Consider the following 16,749-nt stretch of genomic DNA (forward strand, 5'->3'; position numbering starts at 1 on the left):
CACTTTCAGGGGCCAAACTAATAACGAAAGGAGGAGTGCATGCTCACTTGACAGCCTTGCAGTTCTGTGTCAACCAGGAAGGATCCAATCCCGACATGTCCTTGTTTTTCTTTTGTGCAAAACCGAGCCGACAGTACATAGATACAGCATTCTGGAAAGCACAGCAACAAACAGTTTTAAACAATGAACAGTTTATTCATTAAAAACAAAAAAGAAAGCCTACACATATGGACAGAAGAAAACTGCAAGCAAATAATTGTACGCTATACTCAGTGAATACAATGCTGCAGCGCGTAAGTAATTTTCATAACCTGTAACCAAGCATATATAGAAACTGAAAAACAAGCCCCATGCATCGCACAACTACTGGATGATCCAAAAGCGACAGAAAGTCAAAATTACATAGCTTGCAAAGTATAGACAATGTCACTACGCTGTTTTCACAAAAAACGCACCTGAATACATGATATTTTTCTTAATTAGTGAAAATTTTCATTGTCCAAATAATAACATGTGTTGCCAGCTGGTGTAGTTGTATGCACCGCTGTACAAACTACTGACACAGCTGAAGTGAAAACTTTCTGTGGCAAATGCAGCTAGTCTGGAAATAAGATTTTTATTATTACAATGAAGGCTTGTACTTCTATGCATTTCTGTGAAAACCACACCAAGCTACTGTCTATATATTCCTCGAATCAGTGAGTTGTTTTTTTTTTTTACGTTTGAACCGCTCAGCATTTTGACAGTACTTTCTGGCAACTTCCACCATTTTTTTATATTATACAAGCAGCATCTTCCACTTGTAACTAAGCTGTTTAAATGCATCTTTTTGCTGGATCACTGCTTTGTTTATTTAAAAAGTTTTCTCAGAATTTAGATTATGCAGTGCATTTAATTTAATATCGCACTTGGGCACAGTACTTGTATGTTTCTATGCAATACACAAGCACAGAAGGTCCACAATAATGCAAAAACGACATTTTGTTTTTCAACAGAATAAATGGTGCCATCTGTTGCCTGGAGAGCAGCACTATTGAATGATCTCGTCAAAGGACATTTCCCCCACTTAAAACAGACAGCGCTGCCTTACCTCTCATCGAAAAAAATTTATTTTTCATTGGGCATCGCTGCAGACGACAAGAACTTATAGTGCAGATGACAAAGATTTATTTTCGAAGGAACAGGCAATTACTGCATCTGAGAATGGTATTAAACAAAACTTACAGTGAAATCTACCACATTTACTCAATTCTAACATGTACCCTTCTTCCAGAAACAAATTACCTAAAATATGACATGCAGGCTGAATCAAATATGAAGCCAATACTGCGATAGGTGTGTCCGAATCCCCCCTCCCCTTTCCCCCATCACAAATCCTTCCTCACAATCTCGAAGGCCGTGCTTTGGAATACCGCTGTTACCGGAAGCTCCTGCAAGTGCCTGAAGTTAGTCATCACTTAACGCCACCTACAGCTGGCAGTTACACTCGGTCGACCGTGGCGTAGATAGAGTAAATTTTCTTTTTCCTTGTGAGATCAAGTCGCTAAGTCTCTCTCTGACCATGAAAATCTGATAAGAACAGCCAAGGGTATTGAATTTCTCATTTCTCCAAGTATGAGAGTCGAAGTGCACGTTACAATCGAGGTGGCTGCGTTTTCCATTTCTAGCTGTGAAAAAAGTGGGTGAGTATTATAATCAAAGGTGCATTAGAATTGAATAACTATGGCAACTTCTGTGCGAAATATCAGCACAAGAAAAACTGGCGACTATGCCGAGGCGAGCCACTTGTACTGAGCTTTCCTGCAGACGCGACGTGTCGTATGTATTGAATCTCATTTTCTTCTTTCACGCAATGTGCTTATATTTAGCAGTAATTCATTTATCTAAGCAACTATAATCTTCTTGAGGGCATGAATTGAGGCTTATGTGTGCAATGAAAGCAAAATGTCTGTTTTCTTTACTGCAGTCAAAGTTGTACACAACAGTTACAGCTATTCATGCTTTATTAATGAGTTGAAGTCCTCACTGTATGTGACACACAACTTGATCCAGAACAAGCTGTTTACTTCTAGCCACATAATGTGGTGATGGACGCCTGCTGGGACTGGAGTACTTAGACCTCCCTCTCTCCCCCCCGGCTCCTCCCCTTTCTTAAAAGGGGAATAAAGTTCATTCATTCATTCATACTATCAAGAAACGTGAGAACAATGCAAGCACTGACCTTTACAAGTTGAACGTCGATCCTCAACACACTGGCAAGCTGGGAGGAAAAGGGCAGGCGTCAATCACGCTACTTCACAAGTGAACTGTAACCTTCATTTTCAAGAAAAAGCATGACTGTACATTACATGTACAGTCTAGTACTGAAGGGAACATGCCGTTAACATGCTGCCATTGATCTTTGCTGAGATACAGCATAAAGGCCCAGATACAAATATACTATGCATAAATCTGCGTCCAATTGATAACATCAGCCACTTCTTTCTGGTAAAGGCAAAGGAGTGTTCCAGTTATATTTGCTTTGTTGCTGCTTAGGTGTTCTCTTTAATAGTGGACTGCGCTGTACGAAAAGTGAAGGAGACCACAATATCACATATCATGTAGACTAATTCAACAGCAGCACTTTCACTTTCAAACCAGAGTTTGGGTTACTTTCTTTCTTCAAAGCCTTAACTCTATAACTTCTTCAGGTGGGAATTAATACTATCAGTTGAAATTTTACTGTTATTACATTTTTTGGGATCTCCAGCACCATGGAAAGCAGACAACAGCAAAATAGATTTAAACTTAAGGTTTGAATTTTTTAATGAGTTTCGAGAGGTCCATCATATGGGCTCTAAGCCAAGGCAGGAAAAAATAATTTTATATACAGAAACAAAACTGACTATTTTGCATGCTACTACAACAAGAATAAAAATACTCAATGTCAACTACAAAAATGATAATTTCACTGTGGTGAGTGAAGTACTCTCAATTTGAATGATATAGCTTTTCTTCAAGACACTGTAATTTTACATCACTGCTGGCATGAACACATGACAGCAATATCCTTTAGAATGGCACACAGATGAACACACTGAGCCAAAATAAGTCGCAACTACTGCGTAAAAAAACTGTCAAAATTAAACGTTTAAACAAGCTATTTACCAGGCAGCACAAAAGAGAGGTCGAGAGCAGAACAATAAACAAATTCAACCAGCTAGCGTCACAGAGTTCGAACTCACCTCCGAAAGTGGGGTGTTCCCATCTATAGAAACAAATATTTTGTACAGCAACGTCTCAAAATAATCTCCAAGTACTCTGTTCATCACAAAACCTTCCAGAGGAGGCACTGAAAATAAAAAAAAAATGAAGAGAGCCACCAGTAAAATGAGAAAGTACAGAAACAATGTCTTTTCATATGCAAAATCCACACTATAGATTTAAGAGTACAAAATAACAGTGTCATCATAAATTTTTTTTTAATGCAGCTTCAACGCAACTGAACGAATGTCGCCGTGAAGCTACATCTAAACAAAAAAATTTGGTTTGTCGTGAAGCCACCCCCCATCTAAAGCAAAATTCACGTACCCGCATATTGCTGTCAAGCCACTTCCCCCGCTTAAACGAACAGCAGCAGTGAAAGGGGTGGTGATTGAACACACAGAGCAAAGTGATTTTACATATTTGCTTTGTGGTGATAGCTGTGCCAAGTCGCTTCATTAAAAAGGTTTGAAAGCTGTTGCATGTTGTCACATGCAGTGGTCATACAGATGGGCTTCCTTTTCCTTTCTTTTCAGAGGGCCACAAGTGAGAGCTTGAATTACTGGGTGCTCGAGTTACAGCCTATGACACTATAAATATACAGCAAATGATTAACTGCATGCCTGTGACTTCATGACATCAATCTTACACAAGTAAATATGTGTATACTATATTCTCTCTAACTTAAACACACACTCAATATTCTCAAAACACCAGTTGCAAACATTTGAGCCAATTTCGTGTCACATGAGTTCTTTTTAAATGCAATGCATGTTACAAACCAGTCCAGTGGACCTGAGGGCAATTTTTATGATTGATTGAGTGATTGGGCTTAAAGCTGCATAGCAGGCTACAAGGGATACCGCTGCGGAGTGCCTTGTATTATAGCCCCCACAAAGCCCAATGAATAGTTTGTGATGTGCCAAGTTTGATGCCTGAAAATTTAAGCACAATAAATTTAACACAACACTCGTCATGCCACTCTTCATGAGCTTGAGCAAGACTTCAATTAGGATAGTTCAGCAAACATTGCTGGTCAGTTAATTGGCATAGTAATTGTTATTTCTCAAATTACATTTCATTTATTTTTACGTATGAATGTATTCTCCACGGCGAGAAATGAACAAGTTCTTATAATTTTTGTTAAAGTGGAACAGTGCCTGAGTTTTATGGGGTTAAGTTCGACTACCTGGGGTACTTTTAACATGATTAAAAATGTAAGCACATGGGTGTTTCTGCATTCCGATCCTGTCAACATCTGGCCGTGGAGGCTGGCAATTGAACTTATGGCCTCATGCTTACAAGCAGCCCACCGTCGCCACAAAGCCATCACAGCGGATATAATTTATTACGGGTTATCGAATAAGAAGAGCAAACAGCTCAAGTGGTGCTGTACAGCAATCCAGATCAAGCCAAGAGCCAAGCAACCAGTTACAAATGAAAGTGCTGATGCACCAGATGACCACAATCCTCCTCGAATTTGAAACGACTTGTGCAGTTTGATTTCTAGCTTCTCTAACGCAAAGATAACATCTCTGCCTTGGACTCTGTAACATTTTCTTTGCTTATAATGCAAGCACACTCACTGACATTGGTCATCGTGGGCTCAAGAACAACAGTGTGCTTCAATTCGAGAAAATATGGTGCCGCCCCAATGTCGGATTTCAATTTTTACGGCCATCTATTTAGAACATGAAAAAGATTTCATAAGCTTTTTTTGGACTGTGTTGCGTGAACTAATGCCCGACTCACCTGAGACACAGTCATGGTCATGGAGGGGAACGTCAATGTATACCAACCCCTTCAGGTAGAGGCCTGAAACAAAAGTGTCAGAAATGTGAACAAACATGTGCGAGAAATGTTCTCATGGCGAAGTGAATGACACAGTGTATTAAAAAAAACAGTAAATACATTTCAAAAGTAGGCTCAAAAGGCACCCACTTCTCACATCATCCGCTTTCAGTGTCCCAGCCCTCTGTGGTCCGTCGTCAATTACTTTGTCGATCACGGTCTTCTCACCTGTCGAGACGACCTGCAGTTGAAGAGTTGAACAAAGCAGAGTGATTGGCAAATAAAACAAAGCGTCCATTTAGGAACAGACCTGTGCACACGATTTAATTAACCTAGGACAGCCTGGTGAGTGTTTAAGATGACGACACAAATTTCGTGCTCAACCGAGTGCCCATCTCTGACCACTTGCAAGTTCAGAATTACTTCACTTCCGTATCTCACTTACTGTCCATATGCTTGATATAATGAACTTGGATCATGCACAATCTCGTTTTTTGTCTTCTTCTAGCCTGCTGGTTAATTCATTTCTGAAGCCAGTTATATCAGGAGAAACAGGAAATGGACCTTGAAGATCATCTGCTTGTCATATCAGAAGTCAAACTTGACTGAAGTGAATAGAAGTAATAGAAAATCAAGCCAAGGCCGCCAGACTGTCTGGCTTATCAATGAACAGGCCTAATATAATTCATATTTGAGGTTGTTTACAGTACCACTTCCTGCACACAGAGAGAGGGAGAAAAAGACATTGAGCTACATGATCACCATTCCAGGAATTGAAAATTTAGCATGAACTTACTGTTTTAAAGATGTCTAAAATAAATGTCACGTGTGCAAGAGACCCTGACGCCAACCTTGATGTCATCCTCCGTGACGTAGCCAACGTTGATGTACCACCAAGGCTCGATGGGAATGTCTGGCACCGGTTTCGTGGGCAGGAGGTCTCGCACTGACTTCCGTCTCACCGTAAAGAATTTCTACCTCGAAAGAAGAAGCAGAGAGAAGCATTGCCTCAGATCAGAGCAACAACAAAAGCAATGACAGTGGAAGGAAAGATAGCTTTGCTTCCCAGTAGGATCCGAACCCACAACCACGGTAGATTCAGCTCCCACCTGTGGCAAGGCTGTCCTTTTGTCCACTTTTTTTTCCCTTTTCCTTATTTTCTTCTACACTTCAATTAAGACAAACCCACAATTTCCCCAGTGTTCTCTCTGTTTTTGCTGTCTGCTGGCTTTGTGTGGTTGCAATAAACAAAAAATATAGCTTTTCAGTCACCTCTTACCTGCCATTTTTCTCGCTTATAATCGTAAGAGATACCAGTGTTAGCATTGTCTTCCATGCACATGGATGACTAATAAGCAAACTTCAATACCCCACACAATGTGATTATGTTAACATTCTGAGAATGACTGCGGTGAATACTACAATCTCAGTCCTGGCCAACAATGTAGGACTCGAAATTGTAGAGAGAGCCAGTCAAAAACTTGGGACAGCTTTAATCTTCTACAGAGCCATCTGTGTCCATGCTCTTGGCCAATGTCACATTTCAACGGCATTACAGCAATTGCAAACATAAGCACAAAGTGAATGCTTTTTTGTGGAACCTGCAGCATTTGTCTGTTTCTTTTTTTCTTTTTCTTCTTTCTTCTGTGATACATCTATCGGACTACATACAAACAAATAAGTATTGACTTTGGTACAAAGTCAACACTTAATTAATCCCTTCATTAACTTGAATAACTGCAGAGTTGGGATTCTTAGGTTTGTTACCATTCCAATACAAAACTCTTGGTGCTCTTAATTGTATCGGAACCTTCTGCAAGTTTTCTTCACAAGTTAGCCGAGATTCAAAGGAAAAAAAAAAGCAGAGCTGGGAAATGTAGACATGCATAGAGCAGAGACGACCGACGGTCTATCAGAGTACCAAAACGGATTACAAGGGAAGTGAAACACAGTCGAGGATGGCCGAGTGTTAGGTGGTGTGATGAAATGATAAAATTTGTAGGCATAAGACAGGGGTCAGCTGGCAAAAGACAGGGGTAATTGGAGATCGCTGGGAGAGGCCTTTGTCCTGTAACGGACATAAACTAGGATGTTGGTGATCAGCTGTCTTCATACGCTTTTCTCTGGTGAAACCAAAAATTTGTGCAGAATAGATTTCTTTTAGAAGTTATCACCTTCAACAGGCTGCACACGTTAATACACTTTCAGGCACTAATAAGTGATGCATAGAAAAGCTAGTTTAAAAAAAGTAAACACTTACACGTGACAACTTAAGTGCCCTATTGAGGAACTAAAGAAAGCACAAGAAGAAATGTTCAGTAAACTAACATACATTTGTACCAGAAGAGCGAGAATGAAACGGACATAAGTAGAAGTAAACCAGTCTAGAAATGTGCACGTTTAACTGGTTCACACTCGACATGTGAGAGATACACAGAGGAACATTCCTTAATGGATACTGCATACGTTTTTCAGGCATGCTACTTTAAATGACAGTGGTGACTTGAAGATGACGCATTGATACATAGTATACTCGTACATACTTTACACATATGCACGTACACGCGTACACACAGTACAAGTGCACCCATTAAGCTTGCATTCCTAGTGTAGATCAAACACACTGAACATGAATGAATTCATTCATCTCCATGTGCAGATTCATACTTCAACTCCAACTTCCCTCTCCAGTCAAGCAACAGCACAGCCAGTGCTTCAACTAATGCCCTTTGGCTTTTTCTGAGCTAAAATTTCACAACCAAGTAGTCCTCTCTGCATCTGATCAAGGCCGCTACAGTACTCCATTTCATACTTAGTAGCCAACAATGCAGGAGCTACGTAAGTAGTGCTGCTGTAGAAGTCTCACTCTGTGTATTTCGTAGCGCAGCTGCTTTTCTTTTTTTATCTGCAACAATTTTTACGCAACAACTACTTTATATATTACGACTACAACTTGCGGACATCAGGTTAGGTCAAATCGCGTATGTGTGCCTTCGCACTTCCACCGTGTGGCGTACTACATTTTGGTCATCGGCGTAAGCGGTGTGCTATGGCCGATGGTCATGCCATTCCACTTGTTACCTGGTAAATGTGTACATCTGCAACTTTTCATGTAATAATTACAGCAAATCCTCATTGGCACAATGTCATCAGACAGGAAGTGGACTTTATTATAAGCAATAGTATTTCATTAAAGAAAAGAGAGGCTTCAAACCGAGGTGCAATGGTGAATACGAGGTCACTGCAATGGTTGCCGAGGGCCAAGAGAAATAAACATGGAGTAATTGTTAAAGTTTCCTGCTTCATTTTACTGTCTGCAAATATGTGTCAGACATAACTGTGTTAACCGAGCTGTGATAACGTTAGCTTGGTCTTTACCCAATACTGTCAGTACGGAGCCAATGATAACCAAACAGGCTTTGAGTTGAGCAACAGAGATAACAGGGGCTCACCTTTGAAGACCTGCAGCGGTTCATCAGGTCGATGTATTGGTTCCGGCCTATGCCAAGCAATCTCAAGCCTGTAATGGGAACCAGTGTACATCAGCTGTGCGGCTGTGAGCAATGCTTAAAGGGACACTCATCAAAAAGGTTGAACTGAGTTTAGGGTGCAGCATAAGTTACTGCAATTGTAATCAGTAACTTAATTACTTAACTGAGTGTGAGTACCACCTTAATATTATTACACCCCCCCTCCCCCCCTCATGATGTCTTGGAGAAGGAAATGTCTGCATGAGACCCCCATAAAAGCAAACTTAGAAGAAGAATCACATTGCATTAAACATTTAGTACAGATTCAACCTATGCAATATATACAACTGTTTCAGTGTTAAACTGACCTAAAAAGCACAAATACTATGAGATCTGTGACTTCACCAGCATGTTATGGTTCCCACATGGTTCAGGCACAAAGTTGAAAGGGAGAATTGTGGCTTGTATTGCAGCTCTTCTAATAGACAAACAACATTTTCACTTGAATGTAGAGCATTTCAGAAGAGTAATCTGCCAATCAAGGCTCCTTAAGAAGATGAATTCTAAGAGAAAGGAAATGCAATATTCCCACGAACTAACCTAACCATATTATTACGGAGAAATTATGCTTCCAAAAGTACACTTTAAGAAATCTGGCAGGAGGACATAACACTGTAGCTAGGGCCAAGGTCAGCACAAGCAAAGGGCGGCAGCCAAGTCCTTGTCGTCTTCATCGTGATGCAGAGTAGCTGTCACACGTACAAGGTGGCAAAAACCCCAATCTTGGTGCCATCTATGGCAAAGAGCAGGCAGCAGAGATAGTACAGCTTGAGACGGGAGCTCACATGTTGGAATTTATGTGAAGCAAAGCTTTAGTAAAGCAGTTAAATAAATGCTTTAAAACTAACAGCGATGCGCACAAATTTGTTTACTTTCATGCGGCGACACGTGTAATCTCATGGGATGCTGACATTTCTCCACCACAGAGGTCACAACCTTATTGTCACACAATTTCTTTAATGTTTACATTTATCCACCACAAAGGTCACAACCTTAGTGTTGTGCAAGTTTTGCGTTTATGTCGTACGTCGCTGCTCACAAGCTATGCCGAAAAACACAAACTCCAAATTGGGTGGATTCAGTGTGACAAATGGACGGAAAAAACTTTAATGGAAAAAGGACCTGCGAGGTTGCCAGCCCGGGCTCAGGCCACCCGGGCATTATGTGCGGTGAGGCGTAGCCTTTCCACCGCTGCCCGGGCCCGCTGGACTGGTCGTGTAGTTCTCAGCTAGTCAGAGCGCTTAGCCATCGCTCCTCAAGAAGGTCCGGTTCTATCTTGTCCTCTACATGTACTGATCTGATCTGTGTGCACTTCCATAAGATGTGTGCCGTGTCTGCGTGTTCGTGTTTGCAGAGCTTGCAGCTCGCGTCTGGATATTGTGTTGAATTTATTCTGTTTAAGTGTACTGGGTTTCGGAACGTTCTGGTTTGCAATCTTCTCCAATCTGTTTCTTGAGACCTGTCGAGTTGTTTGTGCGGTTGTGGGTATGCTTCTCTTTGTTTCGTGTAGTGTGTCAGTATGTCGTGGTACGTGACCAGTCTGTCGCTGTCGTCTTTTATCGCTTCTTCGTCGTCTTCGCCTCCTCTGTCTTCTCCATCGAGGCATACACATAACAAAGTCACAAGGACAAAGACAATGTACAATGCTTGTTGAGGGAAGAATTGCAATGAAAGTGCATGCACAGAAAGGAATGGCACAAACCAAGGAACATTTAGGGCTCCTGTACCTCAGGTGTTGCAGTGGGACATGCATATTCTGAAGGAAACAGAAAAGAGAGATAAAGATGCAACATGGGTGTGGTACGTGGGCACGTTGATGCTACACTCTAGATTTCCTTGCAAATCTTGTGGTATTCGAATCGCACTCGAAGGTAATGAGATGACGATGATGACGACAGCATTGCTTTGTTTTTCCCCATGTGGTAATGATGCTCCCAGGGTGATTCTGACTGGCACAAACAAAGAAAATTAGGAGCGATGCGACCACTCACAATCGGCAGCAGTGAAATTAGGCAACGAATCGTAGCTTCGTTCCTGCTCCATGAGGTCCTGCAACACGTGAAATCCAAACGAAAAATGAGGCATTGAAAGAACAAGCCTACAGAGAAACTAAAGAGCAAAAAATAACAGTTTAAAAGTAAACTTTTAACATTCTATTTTTCATTCGCTAGAATTTCATTTATATTTCAAAAAAGTCCGAATGCTACTGGAGCAAATGAAGGCTAAACTTTACTTTCTCGAATTTTTCACAGAAACATGGGCCCCAATGTAGCGTGGCGATGTCACGGATTTCTATGTATTTTCTCATACTTGGGCCACTTTGACATGGGACAAGTTCTCGAAACTTGTTCAATTCATCCTCTGGTTCTTTCAGAATGCAATCAAATCCTCCGTTACCAGTAAACAATTAAAAGCCAACTGCAACGAAATCTCACATCAAAGGCTAAATCGGTTACAAATGAGCGTGCGCTATTGAAGCAGTCTTGAAAAGGCTGCACAGCTCGTAATTGGCCAATTTTAGCATGTCCTCTGACAGCACCTCAGCAGACAGCACACACACCTGGTGATTAGCAGACAATGAATAAATCTCTGCACATCGATTCCAAGATTTTAAGCACGCCTATAGCACTGCATCAACCCAGAAATCATGCCGAGAAGTGACGCTGCTCCTAAACATTCTGTAGTCGGTCACAATCTAAGAATTACAAGCAAGCTCCACCCACAAAAACACATTGCACCTGCCCTTCACCTCTGAAAGAAGGCCAAGCCTGCTGGAGTCCGCTCACAGCTTAATGACTTTGCTCTGCTTATGTAAATGCTAGGCTAATTGGAAAATAAAAGCTCATTGTTTCAAGCCAAAGTCTTAGCTATAGCTGAGCAGTGATATCAAGATGACCCATCAAATTTGCCCTAAATGTCTGGGTTTCACTCTGAAACCAGTGACACAGCAACCAATCTGCAGGGAGAAAAACCAAGATGTCAGGCAACTAAGGCAACCTATAATTGGCTGGCACATCTATGCAAATTGTGTTCGAGTTCGAACTTTGTAATTCTTAGGTTGGCACTGACTATAGATTGTGTGTCATTTTTAGAGAGTGGCAAAGGCAGCTTTCTTTCTCTTTTTTCTTTCAGTTTCAATTTGGCTTCTGTGATGCATTCAATCATATCTCAAATGTAAAATTTTGCAGAGATATTGCTCTACATCTGCACTATCTAGAACTAGCCCTTTAAGGTGTCCTTCCACAGCTGGTAGGTGTGGGGACTTCGAGGAAGTGGCGTTACCTGTATTTTGTTTTTGCATTTCTCTTTTACTTATCAAGCCTTCTCTTAAAGTAACAGTGGCTTTATCAGTATTCCTCAAAGGCAATTTACCAATATAGCCCAACTCATCATTCTGTTGCGCGTCCCTTTAAGAATTGAGCTGTCGTGCCAGCCACCAACCTCTGTCTAGTTTCATTTAGTAGCCTAATGAGATCAGTATTCTAAACAGACAAAGCAGTTGTATGTGCAGGCTACGGTAAAAGAAATGCACATTCTTTTATTACCTTCATAGCTGCAATCAATGGCATTTACAACTGGCCATCTCAGAGCACTTAGTTAGTGCTGCAAACTAGGTAGACAGCAAACTAAGCTTGAGAAAAAGCACAAAAAGCAATGATAAAGGCAGTGATAAAGTTCGGTCCTGATTACTAGAGGCCACTTATTCTCATAATAGACCTTGAACACTGCCTTATACTAACTTCACAGCACCCCAAAACTACCAGTCAACACACCAGAAGTTTAGAACGACAGAAAGTTGAGCTAGTTGGTAAGGATTCATTATGCAAAATAGAAGTGAGGCGTGCAGACAGGACACAAGAGTAGAGAAGTGGACAACACGAATGCCGGCGTTCAAGGCGTTCGTGTTGTCCACTTCTCTACTCGTGTGTCCTGTCTGCACGCCTCACTTCTATTTTGCATAATGACACCAGAAGTCTCATTTTAAGCCTTTAAAGACGATGACTTACCTGCATAATGGAAATGTAATACTGAAAAGGGGTGATGCGCATTCTTGTGACAATGTAATCAGACAGATGGTATGGGTAGAGCATCAGGTGACTTCGGCTGTACTGCAGCACGCTGTCATAGTAGGACTTTTCATCCCGGTGGTACGTTCGCACTAGTAATGGAGAGAAGGCAAAAGACAGCAGCGTAGCATTCACTAAGTGTACAAGCGCCAATTAGTTATGCATTAGCTCATCCAACGGTCCCGCACAACAAACAAGTTTCCGTGTCATCGGCCAACGAGATCTCCACCATATGAAAGCTTCCATGATAGCAAGTGGGAAAGAACGGTGAGCATTAAAAAAACAGGAAACGGTGTGAGCGTGGAAGGACCAAAATGAACAGATGAAATGTAATACAACTCGCAGTTTGTTAACTCAGCGAAATGGAAGTCAATTGCTCACAAACAGTAAGTTGCCTTGACAGCAAAGCCTACGGCGTACTACACTCTTAAAATGGTTGCCCCCTTTGGGGTGTATATTTGTCCCACAACAATAATCGTCATCTGCCTTGCTTGCATTTCCTTTCTTGAAAACTCATCGCTTGCTCCTTTCCTGTCGAGAATGCAGTGTCATGCTGATAAAGCGCAAGCCATTCCTGACTTTGAAATACTGGGCTGGCACCATTAAAGAAAGGAAATGCGGGCAAGGCAGATGATGATTATTGTTGTGGGACAAGATAGGCCCCAAAGGGCATAAATTTTTTAAAGAGTGTATCAGTCAGGAGACATCTAGGATATCAAATGAAAGTACACAAGCTTGGCTTGGCTGGGGTCAAGGCTTAACAAAGCTTTCGCATGAACATTCCAAGCACCTGATAAGAAATCGCGAGGATGTTCTCTCTGCCTTCACGGCATCGTGTGGCAAGTTGCGGGCGACACACACAATGCAAGATAAGTCTCCTTACATTATCCTATACAAAACAGTAGTCAAATGAGAAGTAACACTTGAGAAGTAACACTTTAGAAGATTTGTAGCTTCTGAAAGGCAGCTTATACAACAGGAAGAAGTACAGCTCACCCAGGTTTCCCCGGAACCGCAGCTGGTTTTTGATGCTATACTGAAAGACGGTCTTCTCGAACTCTTTCTCCGAATTTCCAAGCAGCTGTGCGGATAACATCAGAGGGAAGCAGTACGTATACAGTCAATGTTTGCTTTTCAACATGTCGTTCTATCACACATATTCCAGCAAAAGAAAACACTGTGTTGTCTCCATTTCAAGGTGGACTGAATTTGAAGGTGCACTGACAGACACTAAATTTATATTCTTCATTCAAGGCAACTTGGAGAGCAACAGAACAACAACACAACAGTTCTTTTTCTCATTCATTCATTCATTCATTCATTCATTCATTCATTCATTCATTCATTCATTCATTCATTCATTTGCACAATTCAGAAAAACAACGTTCTCTTCAGTAAGGCCAGAAAGGTAAAGTACTCATCGCTCGAAGAACTTGTACAAGCAGTAACTCAAACATTTTGTAAAGTCATCTGATCAACGCCAAGTGAAAAAATAAAAACAAATAAAAAATACATAATATAAAATAAATATGCTCGAAGGATATCGAATGTACGGCTTAATGATGAGGGGTGAGGAACACGTGCTTCCTCACCCTTAAGAGCAACGTGTAGGGGAGAAATAATACGTTTAGCGGTAACTCTAATATGTACGTTGAAGCGTGCTAACGTACGTGAACGCAGCAATTAATTAAAATATTACTGTCTGCCGCGTTGACGCTATATCGTCTGCTACACAGAACCTCGTCGTCCCGATTCCGTGCTTCGCAGAACATCAACAAAAATACTAGTCATCCATTCATTCCCATTTGCATGGACATCACATATGAAGTAGTTTGTAACATTTGCAGATGGCCACTTTAGGTTTCTATGAACGGGGGCGTTCGTTACCGTAAGTTATTAGTTAGTCTACAGCCAAACCAAGTACCCAGTTAGTTTTGTTAGCAAGCTATCAATGTCACATAATAGCCGTCACTTTGATTGCAGATGGCACAGAGACTCCTAATCACCTCATTTTCTTTCTCAAGTAAAGCAGATCAGAAAGCACGCTTTCGGTCCACCCGAAAGGGGGAAAAAAGACGATTCGCAAACGACAGACCCTGAAGCCTTAACATAGAGAGAAAATTGTTTTAATACGTCAGCACTGTTAGTACCAAATTTAAAGCAATGAAACACAGTCAAAGAAACGCGGCTTTGAGCAGACAGATCGCTAACAGCTGACGACGCGTGCATGCTCACCCGCTTTGCGCTGTCCGGCAGCTTGCTCCAGGGACAGTTCCTACTGATGAAACTTTCGATGTCTGCATTCATGGCTGCGCGGAAGGGACAAACACAAAAAGCAGGACCTAATACGAGGGCCTGGCCGGCCCCAACATAAGAGTGGAGGGAGAGACGCGAAAGCTTCAACCACTTGCCAAGTTCCAGCAGACAAAATGCTGAGCGGCCATGTTTAACTGATGACGCCGTCGATGCCGGTATTGGAAAAGGCACGGTTTCGAGTTTTATTTCTGTACCAACAACTTCCTCCTTGACACAGTTTCTCCGTTGCAACGAGGCACGGACGCTCCGGGAGAGGTTCGGCGGACTGCGAAATGGATGCAGTGAGTCATTATCCGCACCAACCTCGTTCGTTTATTTGCTCGTGCAGCGTCGACGTCACGATCATGAAAACCATAGAATAAAGAACCAGAAACAACGAGCCCACGCAGGTTGAAGTTCCTCTTTCGGTTCGCTCTTCGGACGGCGCGAAACCGCGCACAGCGCGCCTTGCTCAATGTTACGACTTGAGTTTTCAGAAAATGACGACAATTAAACAAACTTGGCTTCAGCATGAATGTTCCTGTCCTGCTATCTTTTGGGGCTTCCTCGTAGGAGTACAGCCACCAGAATGTGTGCAATTCAATGATAAACTTATTAATTCTATACTCGATTGCATTGTCCCGCCTTTCCCTCCCCGCCCCCCCATGAGTAAAACTGTTCCTATTATTTTTGACACTTTTCGATTTACTCCTGTATCATAAACGTTCCACTGTGAACACCGTGCAATAGCACGTCTTTCTCCAGTAGGACAGTTTTTATCTATACATGCCTTTTACTCATATTGTACAAACCGCCAAATTCTCGGCCGATCCCACACGGTGGGTATGCGTTACCTATTATGCAGAGGAAACAACAATAGTTGGTCGACACGCGCAGTCTGGTTAATGTCCGAGTGAAAGCGAGCGAATGTCAGCCGACGCTCACGGCTCAATCTGGCCCACGCGATGGAGGAAATCGGGGAGGAAGCGCGCCGTCTTCTGTCGCCCGCAAGGCTGCGAGAGGACGTTCAGCTCAGGGCGGCCAATGTCTTTATCTATGGCTGCATCTTGAAAGCCGCCTGTAATTGGGACAGAGTCTGCCGCGTACGCGCGTTGTTTTTCGCAGCTTAGTTCGCGTTGGGTGCAAGACGCAACGAGAAGCAGCACGAAGGTCAATTAGCTCGCTGCTGCGGTCGCGCTTCCTCTCACCAGCGTTTTGAGAGCGAGTTTCCGCGGTCTTCGAGTGAGATGTGTTCATGTTTGCTTCAGTGCCCAAGACGCCATGCTTGTTAATTTAGTTAGTAGGCCTATGTTTACAATTTTATACGGCCGATAAACTACAATCCTTAGTTGGTACAGCTGTCCACTAATTTGCGATCGCAATCGACACTAATTCGCCTTTCGGTTCAAAAATGCAACTTTTTTATCGAAAGCGTTTTACGGCATTCGTTTATGCATGCAACGCACAGATATAAAATGCACAAGCATTTCATCGTAGTGAAGCGTGGAGCGCGAAATGCGCGGGAATTTCAAAATGTGTCAAATTCGTACGTGTCACGAGTGTCAGAAATAAAGAAAAAGTGTCAGCTTCAGTTTCAATTATTATAGCATTTCCTCTGCTGAAAGGTTTAGAACGGCGGCTTGTAATTTTATACTGCTGAAACCCAGTTTTTTGTTATTATCTAACAGGACGCCAGTGAGCTGCTGTGAACGCTTGTATCCTTTGCAAGTATTAAAATTCATATATATATATATATATATATATATATATATATATATATATATATATCCGAAGCAATAAGTTCACTTGGCAATGAACGTACG

General features: G+C 41.9%; 1 protein-coding gene across 4 annotated transcripts in view; it reads right to left on the minus strand.

Moving 5' to 3' along the window:
- LOC142557356 (protein FAM91A1) overlaps nt 1-15,220 on the minus strand; it is a 35,867-nt gene extending 20,647 nt beyond the window's left edge. The window contains exons 1-11 of one of the 4 annotated variants that reach the window (XM_075669130.1): nt 14,867-15,220; nt 13,628-13,712; nt 12,572-12,723; nt 10,556-10,613; nt 8,487-8,554; nt 5,886-6,008; nt 5,185-5,275; nt 4,996-5,058; nt 3,225-3,331; nt 2,222-2,260; nt 48-151 (exon numbers count right to left, since the gene is read on the minus strand). In XM_075669130.1, the coding sequence (XP_075525245.1) occupies nt 48-151; nt 2,222-2,260; nt 3,225-3,331; nt 4,996-5,058; nt 5,185-5,275; nt 5,886-6,008; nt 8,487-8,554; nt 10,556-10,613; nt 12,572-12,723; nt 13,628-13,712; nt 14,867-14,938 (962 nt within the window). In that variant the 5' untranslated portion in view covers nt 14,939-15,220. Of the gene's footprint in view, nt 1-47; nt 152-2,221; nt 2,261-3,224; nt 3,332-4,995; nt 5,059-5,184; nt 5,276-5,885; nt 6,009-8,486; nt 8,555-10,266; nt 10,373-10,555; nt 10,614-12,571; nt 12,724-13,627; nt 13,713-14,866 lie in introns of those variants that run through there. The other 3 variants (XM_075669128.1, XM_075669132.1, XM_075669131.1) reach the window with 3 other exon arrangements.
- Nucleotides 15,221-16,749: the final 1,529 nt, after the last annotated feature.

This window comes from Dermacentor variabilis, chromosome 9, assembly GCF_050947875.1.
Source record: "Dermacentor variabilis isolate Ectoservices chromosome 9, ASM5094787v1, whole genome shotgun sequence".
NCBI classification, from domain to species: Eukaryota; Metazoa; Arthropoda; class Arachnida; order Ixodida; family Ixodidae; genus Dermacentor; species Dermacentor variabilis.